This window comes from Lipotes vexillifer, unplaced genomic scaffold (genome assembly GCF_000442215.2).
Source record: "Lipotes vexillifer unplaced genomic scaffold, Lipotes_vexillifer_v1.1 scaffold717, whole genome shotgun sequence".
In the NCBI taxonomy this organism is placed as follows: Eukaryota; Metazoa; Chordata; class Mammalia; order Artiodactyla; family Lipotidae; genus Lipotes; species Lipotes vexillifer.
This window is the reverse complement of record NW_006798707.1, coordinates 826,729-848,937: the sequence shown is the minus strand read 5'-3', so window position 1 is coordinate 848,937 and position 22,209 is coordinate 826,729. Positions and strand designations below refer to the sequence as shown.

Below are 22,209 nucleotides of genomic sequence, written 5' to 3'. Positions count from 1 at the left end.
CCCACCTTCCTTTTTAAAACACTCACAGCCTCTGGTGATGCGTTGCTGGCTGCTGTGTTCCCACCCCATCCCCATTGCCTTCTCCCAGGAAGCCTTCCTGTTCTGGGCCACACGCATCCCCTTCTCTCAGCTCTGCACACAGCATCCATCTCTGCCACTCACTTGGCCTCTTGGCAGACACTGCCTGGCATATTTACCCACCTCCTTATGCACAGTGATGCCTCTGTGAGCAAAGCTCCTTTTAGTCAAGTCTGCCTGTGCAGAGCGGAGGTTGGGGGCGGCTGGCCCGGGGTAGGGCTGGGCCCTGGACGAGGCTTTTGAGAGGCGGTCAGGGCCCAGGTCTGGTCCCCTGCGTGGGGACTCGCCTCCTGGCCTCCCCTCTGTGTAGCTGGGTCTGGGGTGGCAGGTGGGGACCGGGAGGGGATGGAGTGTAACAGGAAGGAAGGGGAGAGAAAGAGGGGACAGTCACAGGCCAGAACAGAGCCTGTGCCTTCGCTGTTCCTAGTGCACCTACTAATAACTGGAACGGTATCAGGAACTCAGCCAACCTTGCAGCAATCTTCTCCAACTTTCACCATGATTTTCAAGGTGGGCAACATTAACTCCATCATGATGAGGAAACTAAGGCTCAGGTTAAATACTACTTGTCCAAGGTCATGCAGATAAAAATTGGAAAAACTGGGATTCAACCTAGATCTTTTCGCCTTCAAAGTCCAGGCACTTTCAGGTGTCCCCGGGACCCTTCACTTTGCGAATAGAACATGGAAAATGTGTCCCGCTGGTCATCATCCTAAGACCACTGGAAGCCCCTCAGGGTAAGATCTGGGTCTTAGAGGCTTAGGGCTCTGCATCCATCCCGATGGCATCCTGCCAAAGACCCTCTCTTCTGAGCCCCTCCCCTGCTTTCCGCCAGCCTAATGAACCCAGAAGTTGAATGGCCAGTCCTTTCTGTCCCAGGGAACAGCTCCATGGAGGTTCTTTTTAGAGGTTCCTGGATGCATCAGTCAGGCCCGGGGCCAGACAGAGCAGGAGGTGAGGAGAGGAGAGCTGGAGGGCAGGGGCCCAGGGTCCCCAGGGAGGCTGTCTGTGGTGGGCACGTCTGGTGTGGCTACCCCCTTCCTGCCTCTTCGGAGCTGTCCTGCAACAACCCTAGTTAAGGATGGGCCCAGGTAGCACCTTTGTACCATGTGGCCCTGGACTACGGATTGGAGTAGGGATGCATACCTGATCTAAGAGGACCCGAACTATCAGCTGCGTGGACCAGTCAGGTTGTCTCTCTCAGGGGTTGTGATGAGGGCTGAGGGGCTGGGTAGTTTTAGGGAGCTGAGCTGCAGGGTTACAAAGAATTCGGTCCTAACTGAGACCAGGGTGAACCAAAGCCACATGCAAGTCAGGGTTATTGGGGAAGAGAAGCCAGAGTGAACAGGAACAGCAGAGACAGGGATGGTGTGGCCTGAGAGAGATGGAGAGAGAGGCCTGGGCTTCTGACTACAGGTCTTTGACACCAGCTAAGTGGTGCTGTTTCCTTTCAGAAGTCTCCTGCTACTCACACAGGTCCAAGGGGGCACGGTACCCTGGCTAAGCTCCAGCCACTCCAGAAGGAGAAGCCAGGCTCCCAAGCACTGTGTCCCAGGTGTGTCTGGCAAAGTGAGCAGCACAGCAGAAGGGCCCTGGATGAGTCTGGGGAGACCCATAAGGGCACTGCACACTATAGTGTTTAGGAGCATTCCTGTTGAATCCACGCAGCAGCCCTATGTGGCCCATTGTGCAGGGGTGGTCTCCATTCGATGGCTGGGGACATTGAAACCTGGGAAAGGTTAGTGTCTCACCCGGAGTTGGACCTGGGACCCAGGCCTCCTGATCGCAGGCCTGCTGCTTCTCCCATAACCCACACGGCCCCTCTGATCCCCTCTCTTATTAGGTAGCTGGGTGACTTTGGGGTTAGAAATACAGTGTGCAAAGTACCTAGTACAAGGCCTGGCATGTGGAAGGTCCCAGGAGGTGGGAGCGGTTGTTAACATTATGTTTTAAAGCACAGCTCTGAGCTGCCACTCACCACTCAGAAGCCTTCCTTAGTTCCCCAAATGCACACAATACATTCTAGGGGTTTCCTGGCCCAGCACGCAGGCTGTGCACAACCTAATGCACCCCCAACCTGGCCTGCTCTCTCCTGGCTCCCCTAACACTTCCAGTCCCCTCTGCGCCTCACCTCTGAGCACTTCCTCATGTTGTTGGGCTGCCTGGAGTTCCCTCCCTCCTCTCTTCCGTCCTCCAAGGAAGGACAGCTCCAGGGCTGCCTCTTTTGGGGCACCCTCCCCTGTCTCCCTGTTGGAAGAACGGTACCTTCTTCTGCCCCTGCCACTCTCTGCCAGGTATTAGGTTTTGCGTGGAGGTGGGTGCCTCTCCCACTGGCCCACATTGCCCAGTGTCTGTGGTGGATTCCCAGCGGATGCATGAAGCTGGTCTGGATGCATGGGTTGGGTTTGGCAGGGAGGCCTTGGGCTTTGGCAGCGTGGCCCCCGTGGGCTCTGTCTCCATCACCTGCTTCCCACTCTCCTTGCTGGTCATGGCTGGTGGCCCAGACAGCTCTGGGCTGGCAGGGAATTTGGGAGCAGATGCCAGGAGATGTGAAGGAGGTTTTTCTTAGGCTCAACACCCTGCCCAGGGCTCAGGAGCTCAGATGGTGTAGGTTGGTACAGTGCCCAGGAGGAGAGGTACTCCAGGCAACAGGGACTTCAGCCTGAAGCCAGCTGCCAGGACCTTCTCTCCCTCTGAGCCAGCCTGTAGACATGGTGTCCTCACCCCTACCACTCACACATGCATGCGTGCGCACACACGCATGCGCACACACACACACACACACACACACTCACTCACTCCAATACCCCGCATGTCCCCCACCGTGGCCTCTTGGCATGACCCTGTCCACCATCCAGGGCAGGGAGTACAAGAACCAGGGGGGCTATAGGGTGGACACACCCAGGAAGCAGGAAAATCTGCCCTTCAATAAAAGGAGGGGTCCCCTACAGGACTTGGCCTCTGGGCCCCACGCTGTTCCTTCAAGTTCCAGGCCCTCAAGGATCTAAAGAAGCCACCAAACACAGCTCGTCCTCCACACAGGCCTGGACCCCACCTAGAGGCTAAGATTCTGCCCCTCTCCATGGAAACACACTTCACTCAACCCTGGGCCCTGTCGGAAATGCTCCTTAGGTGGAATGAAACGAGGCTCAGGCCATTCTTTCTCAGCCGTCTTCAGTGGAGACACAAGCAGCTGTCTCCATCCTTGGGACACTGCCCTTTACACAGAGACATGGAAGCAGACACTCACCCACCCAGCCTGCCTCCCGCTGCCTGACTCACCCCGGGCTTGTCACCTCTTCTCTGACCTCTGATTTCCCAACCTTTTCAATTAGCTCTGCCACTCCACCAGCCTTGCAAGTTCTCCATCTACACTGTTGTTCACAGCCCAGAATCGCAGGAGAGCCTGGCCGGGCTGGGGTATAATTGGAGAATGACTTCCTGGCTCCTACGGCATATAGAGGATGCCTATTCATGCAGGGGTGTCCTGAGCTTGCTTTCTACGGTGCCTAGAGCTGCAAGCTGCGCAGAGTCCCCTGGACCCAGCCCTCCCCAGCTGCTGCTTACAGAGCTGCTGTGCCTTCTCCTCCGTCCACCCCCATGTGGAATCTGGGCGAGCTGGCTTTCTCTGCCCTTGACTTTATTCAAATGATTAAATGACTCTGTCACTGCTCCCTCCTCCCCAATTCAAAGTAGTCTTAGCTGAGCTTATATAGTGCTTACTATGTGCCACTTCTCTAAGCGAGCTAATATATGTTCCTCTTTTATTCCTCTAACATCCCTATTCTGTAGGTACTACTATTATTCCCATTTAAAGATGCAGGAACTGAGCCACAGAGAAGTTAAGTGACTTGCTCAAGGTCACACAGCAAACACTTGGCAGAGCGAGGCTCTCCCCACACTGCTTCTCCTGCTCTCTCTGAGTGCTTTGCTCTTTTCCTCCAACTCCCATTTCAGAGGTGGTGAGGCCTCCCCTCCCAAGGCTGAACCCCTAACTACATGCTGGCCCGGCCTTGGGCTTTTCTTCCTAACCTTTCTCCTGGAGGCCCCCCATTTGAGGGTATTTTTAAATTGTCCTCTGCTAACTTCTCTCTATTTGCCTCAAGTCTTCAAAAAAGGGAAGGGAGGGAGACAGGGAAGGAGGAAGGGAGGCAGGCCCACCATGCCCCTGTTGCTTCTCCCCTCACCCATCAGGATGCCCCTGCTTCACCCACTAAGACTACTCTCCCCGACAGCATCAGGAATTGCCTGAGTACCAGAGCTGGTGCCCTGTGGGCAGGGCTGCCCTAACTACATGGCACTCTGGGACCAATTAGAAAAGAAACGGGCCCCGTCTGGGTGGATGCAGCCCCTGGGAGAGTGCGTGGCTTGGTAAGCAGGCCGGACTTCAGCAACCCACACCCATCAGCTGGATTCTTTTGGACAGTCCATAACCTGGACAGTCATACATGGCGGTCTTGGCTGTTGGCATCCTCATTTTCCTTCATATCCTGGCCATGCTCAGCCCTGATGGCCGGGCCTCTTCCTCACTGGAAGCCCGACCCTCCTGCTTCCCACTGGTCCTTTGCAGTCTCCCCTGCTGCTTCTGCTTCCTTCTCCCTGCACCCTGATTTTAAGAGTGGACCAAGATTCTGCCTGGGCTGATCTGATTCTGGTTCTAGGGAGGCCACCAAGGCCTCGCCTCCAGCTCTACTGCACACTGTCACCTGGCTGGAGCGTGTGCACGCAAGCCTGGCTGGGCCACTGGAACGCATCCCTCCCACCATGTTGGCCTCTCTGTACTGCCTGATTCCTAGTAGTTCCTCAGTCAACCAGGCTGAACACCTTGCCTTCCCCTCTTCTTCTCCCCCTCGACCTAGTCCCAGCCATTCCTCTTTTCCTAGTCCTGCCCTTTCTTTCTGTTCCTATAGCCACCACCTAGGCTCTCATCCTTTCCAGTCTGGACCTGGGGAGCCGATCCTCGGGAACTTCGTTATCTTCCTCACACCTACTTCCAGATCACACTCCACTCTGCACTTGTCACTGCTCTGCTCTAAAGAAGATGTGGCACATATATACAATGGAATATTACTCAGCCATAAAAAGGAACGAAATTGAGCTATTTGTAATGAGGTGGATAGACCTAGAGTCTCTCATACAGAGTGAAGACAGAAAGAGAGAGACAAATACCGTATACTAACACATATATATGGAATTTAAGAAAAAGAAAAACTGTCATGAAGAACCTAGGGGTAATACAGGAATAAAGACTGTGTCCTACTAGACCTACTAGAGAATGGACTTGAGGATATGGGGAGGGGGAAAGGTAAGCTGGGACAAAGCGAGAGAGAGACATGGACATATATACACTACCAAATGTAAGGTAGATAGCTAGTGGGAAGCAGCCTGCATAGCACAGGGAGATCAGCTCGGTGCTTTGTGACCGCCTGGAGGGGTGGGATAGGGAGGGTGGGAGGGAGGGAGACGCAAGAGGGAAGAGATATGGGAACATATGTATGTGTACAACTGATTCACTTTGTTATACAGCAGAAACTAACACACCATTGTAAAGCAATTATACCCCAATAAAGATGTTAAAATAAATAAATAAATAAATAAATAAAATAAAAACCACAAGCAGGAAGGAAAAAACAAAACATAACAAAAAAATCCCTCCACGACTCCCCATTGCCTACAGGGAAAGAAGCTCAGACTTTCAACCTGCCTTTCAGCATCCTCCACCATACGTCTCCAGCCTGAGCTGCTGCACTGTACCAGAGGAGAGGGCTTCGGAGCTAACTTTTGGCAGTGCTTTTCCATAGCTAAGCTCTCTGGAAGGCTGCTGGGGGTGGGGTGGGGGGGTGGGGAGGGGCTGGGGGAGGGGTAGTTCTGCCCTTGTCGCACTTCCCACCATCCCCTGCCCGAGGCCAAGCCTTTTAATGGCCACCAGCAGCCTGACAGCTGCCCTTCACCCTGGGCGGCCTGGATTAGAGTCCAGCCAGACTGAAAATGTGGAGGCAGGTCTTAGGGGGTGGTCAAGGGATGAAAGGAAGAGGAGCCTCTCCCAGCCTGTGAGTCACTCACCCTGGGAGACAGGCATGGCTTGGAAGCGGTTAGTGGGACAGCGGGGGCAGCATGTTTGCAGGGGGCGTTAATCCCAATACTCCCTTAGATCTGTGCAACATTTCAGTTTATCACTCAGTTTCTGAGTGAGACGCAGGAATCACTAACACTCACCCCACTGAGAAATGAGGAAGCTGAGGCTCGTGCTGGTGAGGTGACTTGGTCAAGGTCACCAGATGTGAAATGTGTGCATCAGAGGCAGGATGGAGTTTCAGGGTGGCGGGGGGTGTCTTTCATGCCAGCCCACCTGCTCACCCCAGGCTGGACCCAGGCTTTCTGCGCAGCAGGAACCTCCCTTGCCGTCCACGGAGGGGTTGGTTAACTCCTGCACTTGGTGGGGAGCCCTGGGGGAGGGGCTCATCTTGCCCTGCTCCACTCCTGGCCCGAATTGGCACCAGCACCTGGGAAGGGCAGCCGGCCAGCCACGTGCCAGTGTTACTTTAAAAATAAACCAGGGAAGAACGTGGCTTAAAAATAACCCTGGGGATGTGTGAGGAGCTAATTACTGCCGCAGCTCCCGGGCTTCGAGGAGCGCGCCTGGGCCCGTGGCTCCCTGTGCGGTGTTCCCTCTGCCCACCTCTTCCAGTTGGGGGCTGCGTACCAGGCCCTCGTAGAGCAGCCGGGGGCAGACAGGGCCTCAGAATCCTGAGGGTGGAAGCTGGAGGCGGCTCTGGGCATCCTGGGCAGCCTCCCTCACCTCGGCCAGGACACGGGGAGGCAGGGGAGGGAGGGGAGTACCCAGGCCGGGAGGGAGCTCCGACAACAGTCTCTGGGCCTCACCCCTGTCTTCCCACTGGAACCAGCCAGGCTCCAAAAGGGACTCTGAAGTCCTGAGCGCCCCCTTCTTCTCTGCATGTGGTGTTGGCAGCCAGGTGGCTGGTTTTGCCGATTACATCTCCCTATTTAGGACTCCTGAACCCCACCAATCATTGTAACTGTCTCCTGAGAAGAACTTGGAGGCCCATCTTGGCCCGTCGGGGTAAGAATGCACGGCTCTCCTGGCTGCCCCCTCCTAGTTGCTTCCACAGACATCCCTGGCCTGTGAGGTCGCGTCTCTGGACCCTTAGTGCCGAGAGGGCTTGGTCTGCTGCCAGCCAGGCCCGAGGAGCCCCCAGGCTCTTTCCCCAGTGGCGGTCAGGGAAGCAGGAGCCACGCTCTCATCCCGCAGGCCAGGTTCCCGCAAGGCTCTCAGAAACTCTTGCAGATCCCCTACCTTCAGCGCATCCTGAAGCGACAGGGAGGAGGGGACACAGGGCCCAGCAGAGGATGCAGCCGAGGACAGACGTGCAGGATCAAAGAGAAAAAGCAGAGCTTTCCGGGAGGAGGGAGGCAGAGGCCAAGACTGCTGGAAGCTGACAGAAATGATCAAAGGACAAGGATGGATGGGAGGGGCGGGGGAAAGGAGCAGCCAGGAGACGCAGGCAGAGCGGCAGTTGAGGGCAGGGGCTTTGGGGTCAGACAGGCCTGGACTCAGGGCCCTGGCTGGGTGTCCTGAGCCAATAATCTTGCTGGGCCTTGGGCCTCATTTGCATAATGGACATAATGATGACTACCTCATGGGCCTCTGCAGGAGGAGGCTTGTAAAGCATTTATGAAAAGGCCTGAAAATTGGGAGCTGGGATATTGTTTGTTCCCCCTCCTGCCGCTACTGGGATCTGGCCCCTCTGTTCCATGTCAGGCTGGTCAAATACAAAGGATGCCCCACCACTCTCTCCTTCCCATGCTCCTGGAACAAGCTGTTCAATGTTAGTTACACCATGCTTTCATGGTCAATGTCTCCAGTGGTCACCACATTGCCAAACACACTGGTTGCTTCTCTGTGGTCATCTGACGTGATCTCCCAGCAGCAGCTGGCCTGGTTGACAGTTCCCTCTCTCTTAAAACAATGCCTCCTGGCCTTGGGACACTGCACTCCCCAGGTTTCCCTCCAGTGTCCTGGCAGTTCCCCTTCCTTGCTTGACCTCCCAGTGCTGGAGGAAAGGCCTGCCCTGGGCTCTTCTCTCCCATTCTCCCCTCTCCCTGGCTGATCTCATCAAGCTGCATGACTCTAAATATTATTGCCATCTGATAACTCTTAAATTTATATCTCAGCTTTGACCTCTCCCTTGAGCTACAGACTTGTCTGTCTAGCTGCCTGCATGGATTTGTAATAAGCACCTCAAAATTAACCTGTACGTCTAAAACAAGAAGTCTGGAATCTCATCTCTTTAATAAACCTTTTACTCTCTGAATTTTATTTCCCATCTCAGCAAATGCTTACCTTCCACCCAGTTGCTCAGGTCAAAGATTACCACTGATTATTCCCTTCCCCCTACTCCCATAGCCCTCTGGCTCCCTCCTTTCCCCCAGCACATACACCCTATCCATCAACAGGTCGGGCCAACTCTGTCTTGAAAACACACCCCCAATCCACCTCTCTCTACAGTCTCCACAGTCTCCACCCGAGTCCCATCCACCACCATTCTGTCTTTCAAGTTACTCAACTGTAGCCTGACGGGTCTCCCAGCTTCCCTCTTATACTACAGCCAGCTGACCTCTAGCAGCCAGAGGGAACTGGTAAAAATCTAAGTTATATCACAACACAGCCCTGCTTAAAACTTTCCAGTGGCTTCCATCACATGTAGAGTAAAATCCAGATTCTTGACCATGGCCTCCATGGCCCTGCAGAATCCAGTCCTCCCATGCTTCCACCCCTTCGCTCAGCGTGCTGCAGGCACACTGCCCTTTCTGCTCCTGTCCCTCAAACATGTCAGCTCTGGCCTACCTGGGACTTCACGTTTGCTGTCCCCATGCTCTGCCCCCTCCCTGGAAGGCTCCTCCTTGATCTTTGCATTCCACAGGCCCCCTCCCTGGAAGGCTTTCCCAGATCGCCTATCGCTCCTCTCCATCGCTCTCTACCCCATTCTCTTGTTTTACTGACTCCTGGCACTTGTCACCATTGGGATGATTTTTTTTTTTTTTTTTTTTTTTTTTTTTGTGATCACATAATGCAGTTTATCAACTATCTGCTTCCTCTGGAATGTAGGCATCATGAGGACCAGGGCTGAGTCCCTAGGGCCCAGAACGGTGCCCAACACATGGAAGATGCTCAGAAAAAGAAAGAAAATGGAGGAATGACTGTGTGAGTGCTGGGGTTGTGGAAAGAGTCAGGAGGCCTGAGTTTGAGGACTGGCTCTGATATCGCACTGCTGGTGGCTGGGGCAGGCCATGCCCCATCTCCCCCTGCACCCTGCCCTGGTCTCAGTCTCCTCATCTGGAAGAGAGAAGCATTGGGCTGAATTGGTGATTCTCAAAGAATCTGAAGGATGCCAGGAATTGCAGTAATGCCATCCACTGCCAAGCTGAGCCCTTATACTGCATGAGCATGCTGGCGTCAGCACCCTGAACTGACCCCATTCCAGCCAAAGGCGGAGGAAGGTATGCTCTGCAACACACACATATCGTGTAATGGCCCAAGAACATTTTGAGATATCAAACCATTGTGAGGACCCATGTGGCTAACTCTAGCCGCTCAGAGGTCTAGCAGGTCACTGGTCTAGGTGGGATGTTGAAGGTTGGTCCACGAGCAGGACCTTAGCTCCCAGGACCCTGGAAGCCTCTGAGCTAGCCGAGGGCCTGGATCGTAGGAACAGCCACCAGTGCACTCATCCTGGGCCAGCTCAGGTCCAGGGGCAACCTGGGAAGAAAGACTGGCTGCAGCATCTCTCCTGGCTACCCTCCTGCCTGAAAGTGCTGGCTGGGGTCAGCAGGCTCTCAGCACCACTGCTCCTCCCACACCCCATCCACAGACTACTGTGGGAGCTGCCAGCTGTTGGGGGCCCCCCTTTCTGGGTGGGAGTCTCCCGCATTCCAGCTGTCCCAGGGGTTGGGGCAGTGGACTCGCTCTGCTGATAAGCAAGGCTGCGGCCACAGTCAGAAGTGCTCTTTCCAGAAAGGGGTGACTTGGAGGTCCTGGACAAGGCTCTATTCTTGGGACTGGACACAGAGGAAGTCCCTCCAGGGCTCAGCCATCATGGGGTGAAGTGGGGACAAGATGGTAACCCTGGGTAGCGAGCATCTCAGGAGGGGCTGGAAGCAGAGGCCAGGATTAGGTCCTGGCTGAGCTGGAGTAGAGATGGTCCGAGCTGCAAGGGGCTCAGACATCACCAGCCCAGTCCCTTGCAGACAAGGCCAGGGTGGGATGTGACTTGCTGTGGGTCTCACAGCCAGGTAGGAGCAGAGAAACAGCAGAAGGGTCTGTGTCCCCCACTTTCCTTAGCTCAGCTGTGCTACAACACCAGTCACAGCTCTGAGAAACGACACGTAGCCCACTGATGATCCTAAGGGGAAGATAGGGGCCTCTTTGGTGCCCAGGGAAGACAAGTGCTTAGGAGTCTGGGGCACTGAGCTGGGCACCCAAGGGAAGGAGGTCTGCCACTGAGTTTACGTCCAGGTTTCTCTTCCTCTGGCCCCGCTTGGAGGTAGACCAAGGACCAAGAGTAGCCCTGGAGGGTCTTCCTCTGTCTAGCTCTCATGGTGGAAAACCCACGATGCAACGTCATGCTGAGGAGGGGTCACGCTGGCTCAGCCAGGCTAGAGCCCCCCACTTTGTTCCCAGGTGAGTGATACTCACACAGCTAAGGGGGCTGACCCCCTTCCCTGGGGTCATTTGAGAGCTAAGCCATGGAGGAGCCACCTCCTGTCCCATGACCCCCACTGAGACCCTCTCGGTCCCCTTCTCCTCTGGGAAGAGTGGGACCTGCCCCTCTCCTGGGGCCACCCGCTGACTCCTGGGGCCTCTGCCACCTGGCTCACCCCAGGAGCTTTGGCTTGTGAACCCCAACGATTCTTCCTCAGCTGCCCCTTGACTGTTTCTCAAGTCCCAAGGAAACCCAGAAGAAAATGCTAGCTGCTGGCTGGCAAGTGGCCCAGCCTCCCAAGTACAGAACGCTGATGCAAACAAGCTCTCTTCTTTCCTGTGCTTCCCAAACCTGGCTGCAGATTCCCCTCATCAGGGGAGTTTTTAAAACTCACAGCCTCCGGGGCTTAGCTCAGGCCCAGACACACATTGCTCTGGCTCCAAATAACTACTGCTACGGGGACCAGCGTCCGACTCAGCATGCAGGGGCCATCTTCCCTGCCCTCCCCACTGCACGCCAGGGAGCAGGTGAGTTGCCAAGTCACCCCCAACCAGGCCCTTCTCTCACTCACTGGCTGTTCTTAAGAACCATCACTCTATTCTCATTTCTAGTCTCAGGTTTCCCTCCTGTTCAAATGCATGGAACTAAGGCCACTGCATGACGACTGCCGCCCCCTGCCCCCCAGCACCATCCTCTTCACCCTCCATAGGCCAACACCCACTTCTACGATGCCCCAACATCCGGACCGTCCAACCCACCTTCAGCTACAGGGGGCCAGAGCACTCCTCGGGGGAGAGCTTGGTCTTGGGGTTGGAAGGTCTGGACTTGACTCTTGCCTCCACATTCACTGGCTCTGGGTCACGGGAAGCGATCTTATGTTCTCAAGTCCAGTTTCTCCGTTGACACCTACACCTCTGGGTTGTTATGAGGTTCAGGAGAGATACTGTGTGACCAAGCGTTTTATAAAGCGAGTGCTGGGCCTACTTTACACACCCCTGCTCTGCTGATTGCCAGCAGCGCACCTGTGTGGGCCTGCCCTGGCCCCTCGGAGCCTCAGGGTGCCCCTCTGTAAAATGGGAATAATAATAGTGTCGCCTTCATAGGGTGGCTCTGAAGATTAAATGAGGTAATACATGTAACGGGCTCAGCCCAGAGAAACCTCCCAGTGAATGGCAGCCTTGGTTCATGACCGTGGAAACTGAGGCAGGCTCTGTGGGGTGTGGCAGCTTCATGTCAGGTCTAAGATCTGGACAGAATAGGTCCAAGTGAGAACAGATCTGTTGCGTCGACCTGAGACTTGCTCCTGCCTGGAACCACCCAGCCCTGTCTGCCCCCAGGGCCCTGGGGAACTCCCCTGCCCTGGTGGGAGGACAGCACTGTCCTGGGGGAGAGGGCTGCCTCCTGTCTGAAGCCTGGCATCACCCTCTTGGGGATGTTCAACCAGGGCCTGACAGTTCGGGTCTCTGGAGAGAGCCTCCCAGATGGTCCTGTGGCCAGCGGGCTGGAATGCGCCTCTCCGGATGTTTCTGCGATGGTTGTTTCTGCATCGGAGCTGTGGTCAGGAGAGGCCCTGCACATTCCTGAATAGGGACACTGAGCCCATGCCAAGCCGTGCAGCAGGGGCCTGGCGTTGTCTCTGCAGAAAATGTCCACACAGCAGTGGGGGACAGTATCATCTCCTTCAGCTCAGTGCTGCCCCAGGGCCTCCTGAACAACATCCATAAGCCTGGGTTTGGTCTAGGCTCCAGAGTGGATCTTTGGTCCAGAAAAGGAGAGGGGAGGAAGTGAAAGCACTTCCTGGGGGCTGGCTGAGGTCTGCTGGGTGACCAGGGTGGGGCTGAAGCTAGATAATCAGGATTCAGGTTGCCATTACCCTCTGGTTCAGCTGGGGTCATGAGGCACCCACTGGTTCAACTGGCATGATGGAGGCAGCTGGTGGGTCAATTGGGGTCATAGGGGCATTCCATCCTGATCCCTGGTCAGGATCCAGGCAGGAGAACACAGGTTGGAGTCTATCACTTCCCTCCTCCAGTTCTTGTCAAATCAAGTCCACCTGCCAGAGTCTAGCACTCAGCCCCCTCCAAGGTTGGCTCCGCCCACCTTTCCTTGGGCAGACTTATGGCTCCAGCCTAACTCGTGCCGCTCCCTTACCCCGGAAAGCTCTCACAGCCAATCCTCACTTACTGGAGTTCTCATTCTTCATTTAAGCCTTCCTCAGGTACTACCTGCTCCAGGAAGCCTTCTCAGATCCTTATTCTGAGTTACTCCACTAGAATTTAGCAATATATACCATTCAATTTGTGGTTTCAGGATTCCACCGGACCGGGGGCTCCTTGGGGAAGGATCTGGATCTTAGTTTTCTATTCTCTTGGCGCCTGGTATAGTGTCTGGCACTCAGAAGATCTCGATGATTTTTAGTAAACTGAAAATGAAGTTTGGTAAACCTGAAATGAAGGCTAAAGTCAGTACTATTTAGAAGGTGACCCAGAGGCTCTGGGGGTCCCCAGGACGCTGATGAGCCCCACTCTGGGTACTCTAAGTCTCCAGGCTGCCTCTTTGAAGATCAAGAATCTAAGTATCTCAGGGTTGGTAAGAACCTTAAAAGTCACTTATTGCGGTCCCCAGTGTGATATATGGGTAGCGTGATGATCTTTTTGATGTGTCAACTTGGCTAGGCTAAAGGTCTGAGTTATTCAGTTGAGCACTGATCCAGGGGTTGCTATGAAGGCATTTTGTAGATGTGATTAAAGTCCGTAATCAGTTGACTTTAAGTAAGGGAGATTAGCCTAGATCACTGGGTGGACCTGAATCAATCAGTTGAAAGACCTTAAGAGGTGAGCCAAGGCTTCCCTGAAGAAAAAGAAACTCTGCCTGTGAACAGCAGCTTCAGCTCAAGCTGGAGAGAGTTCCAGACTGTCCTTCCCGATGTCCTGCCGTATAGATTTCACTCACCTAGCCAGCAACTACCATCACGTAAGTCAAGACACATAAGTCTCTCTCTCTCTCCCTCTCTCTCTCTCTCTCTCTCTCTCTCTCTATATATATATATATATATATATATATATATGTATATATGTATATATACATATATATATGTATATATATATACATATATATATATGTATATATATATATATATATATTTCCAGCTGGTTGTGTTTCTCTGATTGAACCCAGGTTACCTCTGCATCTGCTTCCTCTGGGGCAAACCAAAGCCCTGCCCCAGCCTCAGAGGAGGGTCCACCAGCTCTGAGGCCATTGGCTCTGACACTCCATGACCAGATTCCTAAGGATCTGTCCAGCTCTACACAATCTTGTTCTTAAAACCACAGTCCCCACCTCAGGTCTGTTCTCAGAAGTCAGGTCTCCAGGTTATTTAGATCCTTGCTACTCAAAGTGTAAACCGCAGATCAACAGCATCAGTGTCTCTTGGGGGCCTTGTGAGAATTACAGACTCTCAGGCCCCATCCCAGACCTACTGGTTCAGAAACTGCATTTAAACGAGATCAACCAAACCGTCAGAGGTGACCATGGGAGAAGGTATGAATGTAGAGGATTCCGTATTGCTGAGCTATTAGCCTTCTCTAGTTCCCCCTGGGGAACACCTCCTTTGTACAAATGGGGAGACTGAAGCCCCCCAGGGTAGTGCCTGTGCCTCTCATGAGTAGGGCGAAAGCAGAGAGAGAGAGAGAGAGAGAGAATGATTTGTCAAAGGGGAGAGAAAGAACCCAGTTTCTAGCTCCCAGCCCAGGCTGCTGCCTTATATTCCCTGCATCCATACACTCTCTTCACAAAGGCGACCCTGTGTGTCACTGGAAGAGGAGGGAGTGGGAAGCAGGGTGGTAAGGAGCTGGCTTTGGTGAAGGGGGAGCGTGGGAAGTCGGCCCCAGTGTGGTGGGGATCCCAGGGGGCCACAGAACCAGGAGGACCAAAGCTGTCGGCTCCAGGTAGTAGCTGAAGCCAGCTCTGGAAATGGGAAAGTGAAGGCGTGATTGCAGCAGTAGGGGCTCGGGGTGGCTCCAGGTGAGGGGCAGGCCTCCGGGAGCCACCTGGGAGCTGCCTGAGCATGGGCAGTTTCTGGACAACGGGGAAGTGTGGACAGACTGGGGGGTGGCCTCATCAGCTGGGCCAGTGACTGTTTCACGACAGGCATTTGTCACGTGCTGAGGACCAGAGCCTAACAGAGGGGTCAGGAGGGGGCCCCAGGCAAGCAGGACAGGCCGGCTGGCAGTCTGCTTTCTTCTCTGTGAGCCTGGGGGTGGGGTGGTGAACAACACGGAAGGAGGCATCAGTAAACAGGGTTCCCTTCCTCTCCAATCAGAATTTTAGTTTCCACACTGTAAAATGAGAGAGGTGGAGCTAACTGATTTCTCTTTGGGCTAAATGCTCTACCCATAGTCCCGAGGATGTGATATCCTGAAGCTGAGGTTAGAGCTGAGTGCCCTGCACGACCCTGATACCCATCCTCTGTTGTCTGTGACATTCATATGAGAGGGACAGCAGAGCCTCCGTGGGGAGCAGGGCGCTGCACGACTCCATGAAAAGACACTTCCTACAGCGCTGGGTGTAAGCCCTGTTACGGTCATTTTATATCTGTAGGGTCCTGGGCCAATGTTTGAACCTCTCTGAGCTTTCTTTTCCTTGACCATAACAGGATGGTAATGCCTGCCCCCCCAGGGTAGTTGTGGGAATGCAGGCAGTGAGAAGTGCCTCGGACAGAGCCTGACGTGTTATAGACACGTCCGTTCCCTGCATCCAAGGCAGGGGTGGGGTGGGAGGGAGTGAGTGCCCATCCTGGGTCTCTGCTGAGGTTTGCCTAAACTCATCATGATCTCAGTCAGAGCTGGGTCTCTTCCCTTGCTGCTGGCTGACGGCAGGGAAATCGTTTTTACATTTTTTTATTACAAAATCAACTCACAGATTTACCGTTTGTGCTGCCAGCTGAAAGCTGTTTATAGTGGTGATTTGCACTACATTCATCTGTGCTTGTTTATGTTTTCTTTGAAAATACTTATTGTGTTTGTCCTGTCCCCACTGTGACCAGGCATGTGTCTTCTATTTCTGTCCTATTCTGGCCCCCACTCCCTCCATGTCTCTAGCCCCCAATCATGACGTGTGGGAACTGGACGTGCAGGCAGGAGGCATGGCAGCCAGAAGGACCTCTGATCAAATACGTCCACTTTGTAGATGAAGAAACTGGTGGTCATAGAGGACCAGCAGCTAAGCTAAGTGGAATTGGAACTTTTGTCCTCTTGCTCCAATCCAGGATGGGTTCTACCACCGTGTACCGCACTCTCCCTGATTGGTTTGCTGCAGGGTCTGCCTGCTCAGAGGAGGGAGCATTGCCCCTGAGCTTGGATGTCAGGTAGACTCTAGGCATGAGTGGGGATCTGGGAAGCCTGGGATGGGGGAGTGAGATTAGGAGGATAAAGGGAAGGGTGTGGCAGCCTCTGGTCCCCAATCCCACTCTCCCCACCTGTTAGGAAGGAGTAGAGGTGCTGTGGTCATAGTAATCCTTGGGAAACAGAGCAGTTCCCTTCTGCAGGGAAAGTGATAATACATGAGAAATGATAACACTTAAAATTGTAGATACTGTTTATTAAGTACATACTCTGTACCAGGCACTTCTTTCACATTATCCCATTTAATCCTAGGAGGCAGATATTATTCTCCCATATAGTAAATGACAAAGCAAGTTCAGAGAGACTAAGTAACTTGTCCAAAGTGACACAACTAGTGGCAGGCGGTGGAGGTGGCGAGCAGAGAGGGGGATTGAGTGATGAAGCCAGGCACTTCTAAGCCAGCACCCGTGTTCATATGCCACCCACAGGAAAGGCGGTATAGTTGAAGCAGAGGGGTGGTCTGTGGGCAGCGAGGAAGGAAATACTGACTGAGAGTGGACAGTGGGACCCTTTCAGGCTGGACTGCCCCTCCATCCCCCGGGAAGTCAAGAGAGTACTGGGAACAGCTGAGTGATAAGCGGACGGAGGCCCTGGTGCTAAGAGCAAAGTGGGGGGTCATGAGGAAAACAGGCTGGGGTGATGGAGAGATCTTTAGTCTAGGCACCCAAAGGGTTGTACCTGCGACTTGCTGTGTGAATTTGGGCAAGTGACTCACCTCTCTGGATGTTTGGATGACTGCTACTGTCTCCTTTCACTTTCTTATTTGAGGACTCTGGGATTTTGGCGGGTGGCAGGTCACTCATACTTTCCTCCTTCTTAGAAAGATGTAAGAAGTATATTTTCCCTCATGAACTACCTGCTTGAATTCGCGATCTAAGGATTCCCAGGCCATGTGGTGGGCAACGGGAGCCTGTGCTCTGCTGGAAGCTGGGCAGAAAGCAGAACAGAAGGTTTTCTGTCCCAGGTCCATCAGCTTAATCAATCACCTGGCCTCTTGTTGCCTTAGAGCCACAAGGAATCCAGGGACCTGCGGTGGGAGAACAGGCACCTGTGAGCCCATGGCAGTCTCCGGGAGGGCCTGGTGCTGGGCACAGCTGTGGCACGTGGTCTGGGTTGGTCAGGGGCCAGTGTGCAGGGGAGCAGAGGCTGGCTGTAGCATGCTGGAGCCAGAGGTCCTCTCTTTCTGGGGAGGATTTTGCCAGAGGAAGAGACAAGCCTTGGCTACTTGGCGTCCCCAAAGTACAAGGGTCTGGGCTGGGTTCTTGAAGTAGAGAAAGAATTGGTAAAAAATGCAGGGCATGGGACTCAGAGAGGAGTCACAAGGCCACTTTCAAGTCACAAGGCCATGGTGAGTCATTTACACTCAGAGCCTTAGGTTCCACCACTGAAAAATGGGAATAATAATGCCCATCTTGAAGGGTTGGGGAGAGAACTGAACGGGAATATAAATGAAGTGTCTTGTATACAGCCTGCCAAAGAGTAGTTAATAAATGGTGGCTGCTATTAGTATGGTTGCCGTTGCTGCTGTTAATAATAATAATAAATAAAGAAGCAGTCTGCACAAGTGGAAGGAGCGGGGGCCTGCGAGCCAGGTTTGACTACCCTATTCCCATCACCTCTTTGGTTCCTTCTCGGTAAGAGGAGGGGGTGGCACTAGCTGATCTCAAGGCCCTTTCCTGCTCTGACAGCCTCCAGGCTATGAATAGATGTGGCTGGGGCCCTGGAGGAGCCTAATGACTCAACAGCTAGAGAGGTTAAGCTTTCCCAAAAAAGAGTTTCCCTTTGCATTTGATGAACTTAGGGCCCGACAAAGGAAGGGTTTCCTGTCTGGGAGACTAGGGACGAGAGAGCTGGAGGAATCCTCGCAGTTAGTGGAGACTGTGACTAACCAGGTGAATGACTAACTCAGACCCTGCTGACCCTCAACCAATCAGGGCTGCCCATGAGCGCCCTGCAAGCCGGCATGATTGAGCACGTCGTGGCCATGCCAATCCTGGCTGGCTTTGGGCTTCACAGCATATGGAGGCAGAGGAAGCAGCCAGGAAACCAGCAGGGGAAGGAACACTGGGCTTAGAGTCAGGAGTCCCTGCTTCTTGCTCTAAGTAACTCCGCTGCTCAGCAGCTGCGTGACTTTGAGGGAGTCCCTTCCCCTTCCTGAGCCTCCATGGCCTTCATCTGTGCAAGGGAGCTAACAGTACCTGCCCTGGCAACTCCCCTGAGCTATGAAGGCTGAGACTCAAGAAATGAGATGAAAGTGCATTGTGATCGCTAAGGCACTGAATGAACAGGAAATTTTGTCATTATTCTATCCCAAAGGGACTCCCAGTCTCTCAGGAGACCCATTTGGGTCCCCAAAGGGGTCAGGTGGACACAGACTACTGCCTTTGGGTTTTGGGTCAAGATCAGTCTAATACAGGGCCCTTTCCAACCATCTGATCACAGCCCAGAGAGCTGTTTCTTAGATCTGAGCCCATACGGACAGCTCCCAGCCAGGTGTCATAGCCAGAGTGAGAGGTGACAAAAAGCCAGTGATGGTTGGGTGGGGCAGAGTGGGCAGTGCCAGTCTAGGGCCCCCACAGAGCTAGGGTGGTTCTTTGATGCTCTCTTTCCTCTTGCCAAGCTCCTTATAAATAAAAAAAATCAGGGTTTCCCTGGTGGCGCAGTGGTTGAGAGTTCGCCTGCCGATGCAGGGGACGCGGGTTCGTGTCCCGGTCCGGGAGGATCCCACATGCCGCGGAGCGGCTGGGCCCGTGAGCCATGGCCGCTGAGCCTGCGCGTCCGGAGCCTGTGCTCCGCAACGGGAGAGGCCACAACAGTGAGAGGCCCGCGTACCACAAAAACAAACAAACAAACAATCATCAGAACCACACTCTGTCCGCCTCTACCCCCAGCTTTTAGCATCTCTCTTGGTGAGGACTACAAACACTTTGGGAAACGGCAGGGGTGGAGGGGAAGGATGATGCCGGCTCACTTCTGCACACCTTAAACCCATCAGTAGCATTCTCGGAGTGCTCCTGTGTATCGCTGGGTACTGTGCCGGCACTGCGAGCACAGAGATGGGGAGCACAGAGATGGGAACCACAGGTCCCTGCCCCCATGGAGGTTAATTACACCCCCTGTGGTTAAAGAGACAAAATACACCCCCTGAAATGTAAACAGCTGTGCAAAACAGCCTACACTGTGTCACTCAGCTGGTCTTGACAGTAAGTCCTGCAGTCATCCAGAGCCAGTGGCCTGGGATGGTCTGGAAGATTTCAAGGAGGAGATGGGATTTGAACCGGACCTGGAAGGTTAGCTTGGACAAGATAAATAGAAGACAGAGAAAAAGGCATGCCAGATAGGCACACTTCATGTGTTCTCAAGGGACAGTTGGGCTGCAGTGGAGAGATCATGTCAGTAAGAAGTGAGAAATTAAGCTGGACATAGAGATTGCAGTCAGGTATGAGGTCCTGAAAATTTGGGATGAGGAGTATGGATTTATGGATTACATGGGCAGCAGGGGGGCATTGAGGGCTTCTGAGAAGGGTATTGGTATGGTCAGAGCTGTGCTTTGGGGAGATTCTTTCTGGCAGCATTATCCTCGGGAGCTTGCCCTAAAGGGGAATGAGGCTGGAGGCAAGGAGGTCAGTTGGGTGGTTACTGTGGAGCTGGGGACCAGGGTACTGAGAAAGATGGGGCACACACCAAGGGTGAGATGTGTGGCGAGAGAGAGAGGGAAGGTCTAAGGACCTGCAGTGCTCCTGAAACCCTGGCAGGTGGCAGGGAGGTGGGAGAGGGGAGGAGACACCGGACAAAACCCAGTCTGGTCCTTCCCAGGAAAGCAGGCTCCTCTTTGGGCAGACCTGAGTCTGACCATCCTGCACTAAACTCACAGCATCAGCAGGACCCAGAGGTACCCCCACTTGGGCCACATCCACTCCTGGGGTCCTTTTCATCATCTTCCAGAAACCACATAGCATAGCTCCCTGCGGTCTCCAGAGAGCAGCAGAATCTCGGGACAATCCTGCAGTGGACAAACGGCAGGGACGGCGTCCAGTACTGCCTTTTACCCCTCTCGGCTCTTGTTGACTCCCAGGAAAACACTGCCATCTTGTCATGGGCTATGCCAAATGGCAATGAGCCCGTGGGAGCTCAGCCAAGGCTAGGAGGAGGACCAGGGAGAGGAGAAGGAATGGGAAAGATGGAGGAAACAGCTCCTGGAGGCATCCTAGTGAGCTCTGGGGGAAGGGGGGCTGGGAGCACATCAGGACCCGGAGGAGCCCTGGAGATCATTTCAGCCAAACCCTCATTGTCTGGAGGTGAACTTGAGACTCGGGCAGGGGAAGGGACTTGCCCAAGGTCATACAATGGGACAAGTAATGGAGCTGGGCTGGAATTATAGTCTTGGAAGTGGGTAAGGTGTTTATTCCTGTTTAAACACCTGAATAGCACATCAAGGGCCTCACTGGAGATTCTTTCTTGTATACCCACTTGCGCGCTTTGTGTGTGTGCCTGTGTATGTCCTGTGTGAGCTTGCTTGTGTACCTGTGTGTGCACCTGTGCCTATACTGTGAGAGAGTCTGGGTGTGTGTGGCCTCCTACACTGAGGTCTGCCCTGGCTGGAAGAAGAGAACTGGGGCCATTCCTGTGAGGTGACTGTTTTCCTGGGACAGCAGTAAAGAAGGCAGACAGGGCTGGATCTGGCTTCCAGCACCAGCTCTGCTGCCCTAAGAAAATTAAAGGCACTGGCTGGCAGAGCCTAAACTCCTGGCGCTGGGCACACACGTGCACGCAGACACGCACACACACACACACACACACACACACACACACACCAAGAAGTACTCATAGCCACAGTTATGGAGTGTTCCAGGCACCCAGAGTGGCCCCGTGTGCCTCAGAGTGCCAAGTACCTGCATCCACACGTCTCCCTGAAGCCCCAGTCGGTGTAGACACGCTGGGGTCCGGGAGCCGATCTGCAAGGACACGGAGGAGTCGAGCGTTCCCCACCACTTACACTCGGCGCCCTGCTCCAGGGCCTGGCGCGGCCACACCCCTCCTCCCCAGCCGCCGCCCGTCGCTCCTGCCCCTCTCACACACTTCAGAGTCCCCTGGGGCCCTCTCGCAGCCTGGCAGGGACAAGTTAGGGCTGGCCCTGCTGGAGAGTCAAGTCCGGAGCCAGGATTCGACGCCGCCCCCGAGCCCTGTCCCTACGGAGCAGACACGTCAGGCTGAACTCGGGTTTCTGGGAGCGCGGGGTTCGGCGCCTAGACCCTCTCCGGGGGAGCCCCCCAGCCCCAGCCGGCTCCGGACTACCCCAGAACCCGGCGCCCAGCCCGCGGGTCCCCGCCCCCCGCCCGGCGAGTAGTTACCGATGGTGGTGATGACGGTGATGGCGAAGTAGAAGGAGCCGGCGAAGCGCCACTGCACGCCGGCCTTGTGCGGCTTGAGGCGCAGCACGACGCGCTCGAGCTCCTCGTAGCCGCCCTGGCTGAGGTTGTAGCGCGCCCGCAGCTCCTGCTGCCGCAGCTCCAGCCGCTGCCGCTCGATCATCTCTGGCTCCGACTCGAGCGCGTCGAAGACCGCGGCGCCCACCAGCAGGTAGGTGAATGTGCACACGATGAGCGCCAGCGTGCGCACGTTCTGCCGCTTCATCGTCCCGCCCGGGCCGCCGCTGGCCCCCCGGCGCCCCCGGCCCGCGCCCCGGCCCCGGCCGCCGCTGCTGCTGCCCCGGAGGCGGCCTGGGGCATGGCTGCGCTCGCTGCTCCCCGCGCCGGGCACCCACTCCGCGCCGGCCCGCCGTCGCCGCCGACGCCGCCGCCGCCGCCGCCGCCGCCGCCGCCGCCGCCGCCGCCGCCGCCGCCGCCGCCGCCGCCGCCGCCGCCGCCGCCGCCGCCGCCGCCGCGGAGCTGTCCTTTCAGCACCACCCACCGCCCTCCTCCGCCCGGCCCCGCTCCCGCCCCCCGCCCCCCGCCCGCAGGCCGCCTCCTCCCGCCAGCCCTCCCGCCCAGCCAAATAAGGACTGGGGA

General features: G+C 55.0%; 1 protein-coding gene across 1 annotated transcript in view; it reads right to left on the bottom strand.

Moving 5' to 3' along the window:
- The window catches only part of KCNK3 (potassium two pore domain channel subfamily K member 3), a 37,661-nt gene extending 15,671 nt beyond the window's left edge, over window positions 1-21,990 (bottom strand). Inside the window, exon 1 of the mRNA XM_007470805.1 lies at window positions 21,553-21,990. Coding sequence (XP_007470867.1) covers window positions 21,553-21,835 — 283 coding nt within the window. The 5' untranslated portion in view covers window positions 21,836-21,990. The remainder of the gene's footprint in view (window positions 1-21,552) is intronic.
- Window positions 21,991-22,209: the final 219 nt, after the last annotated feature.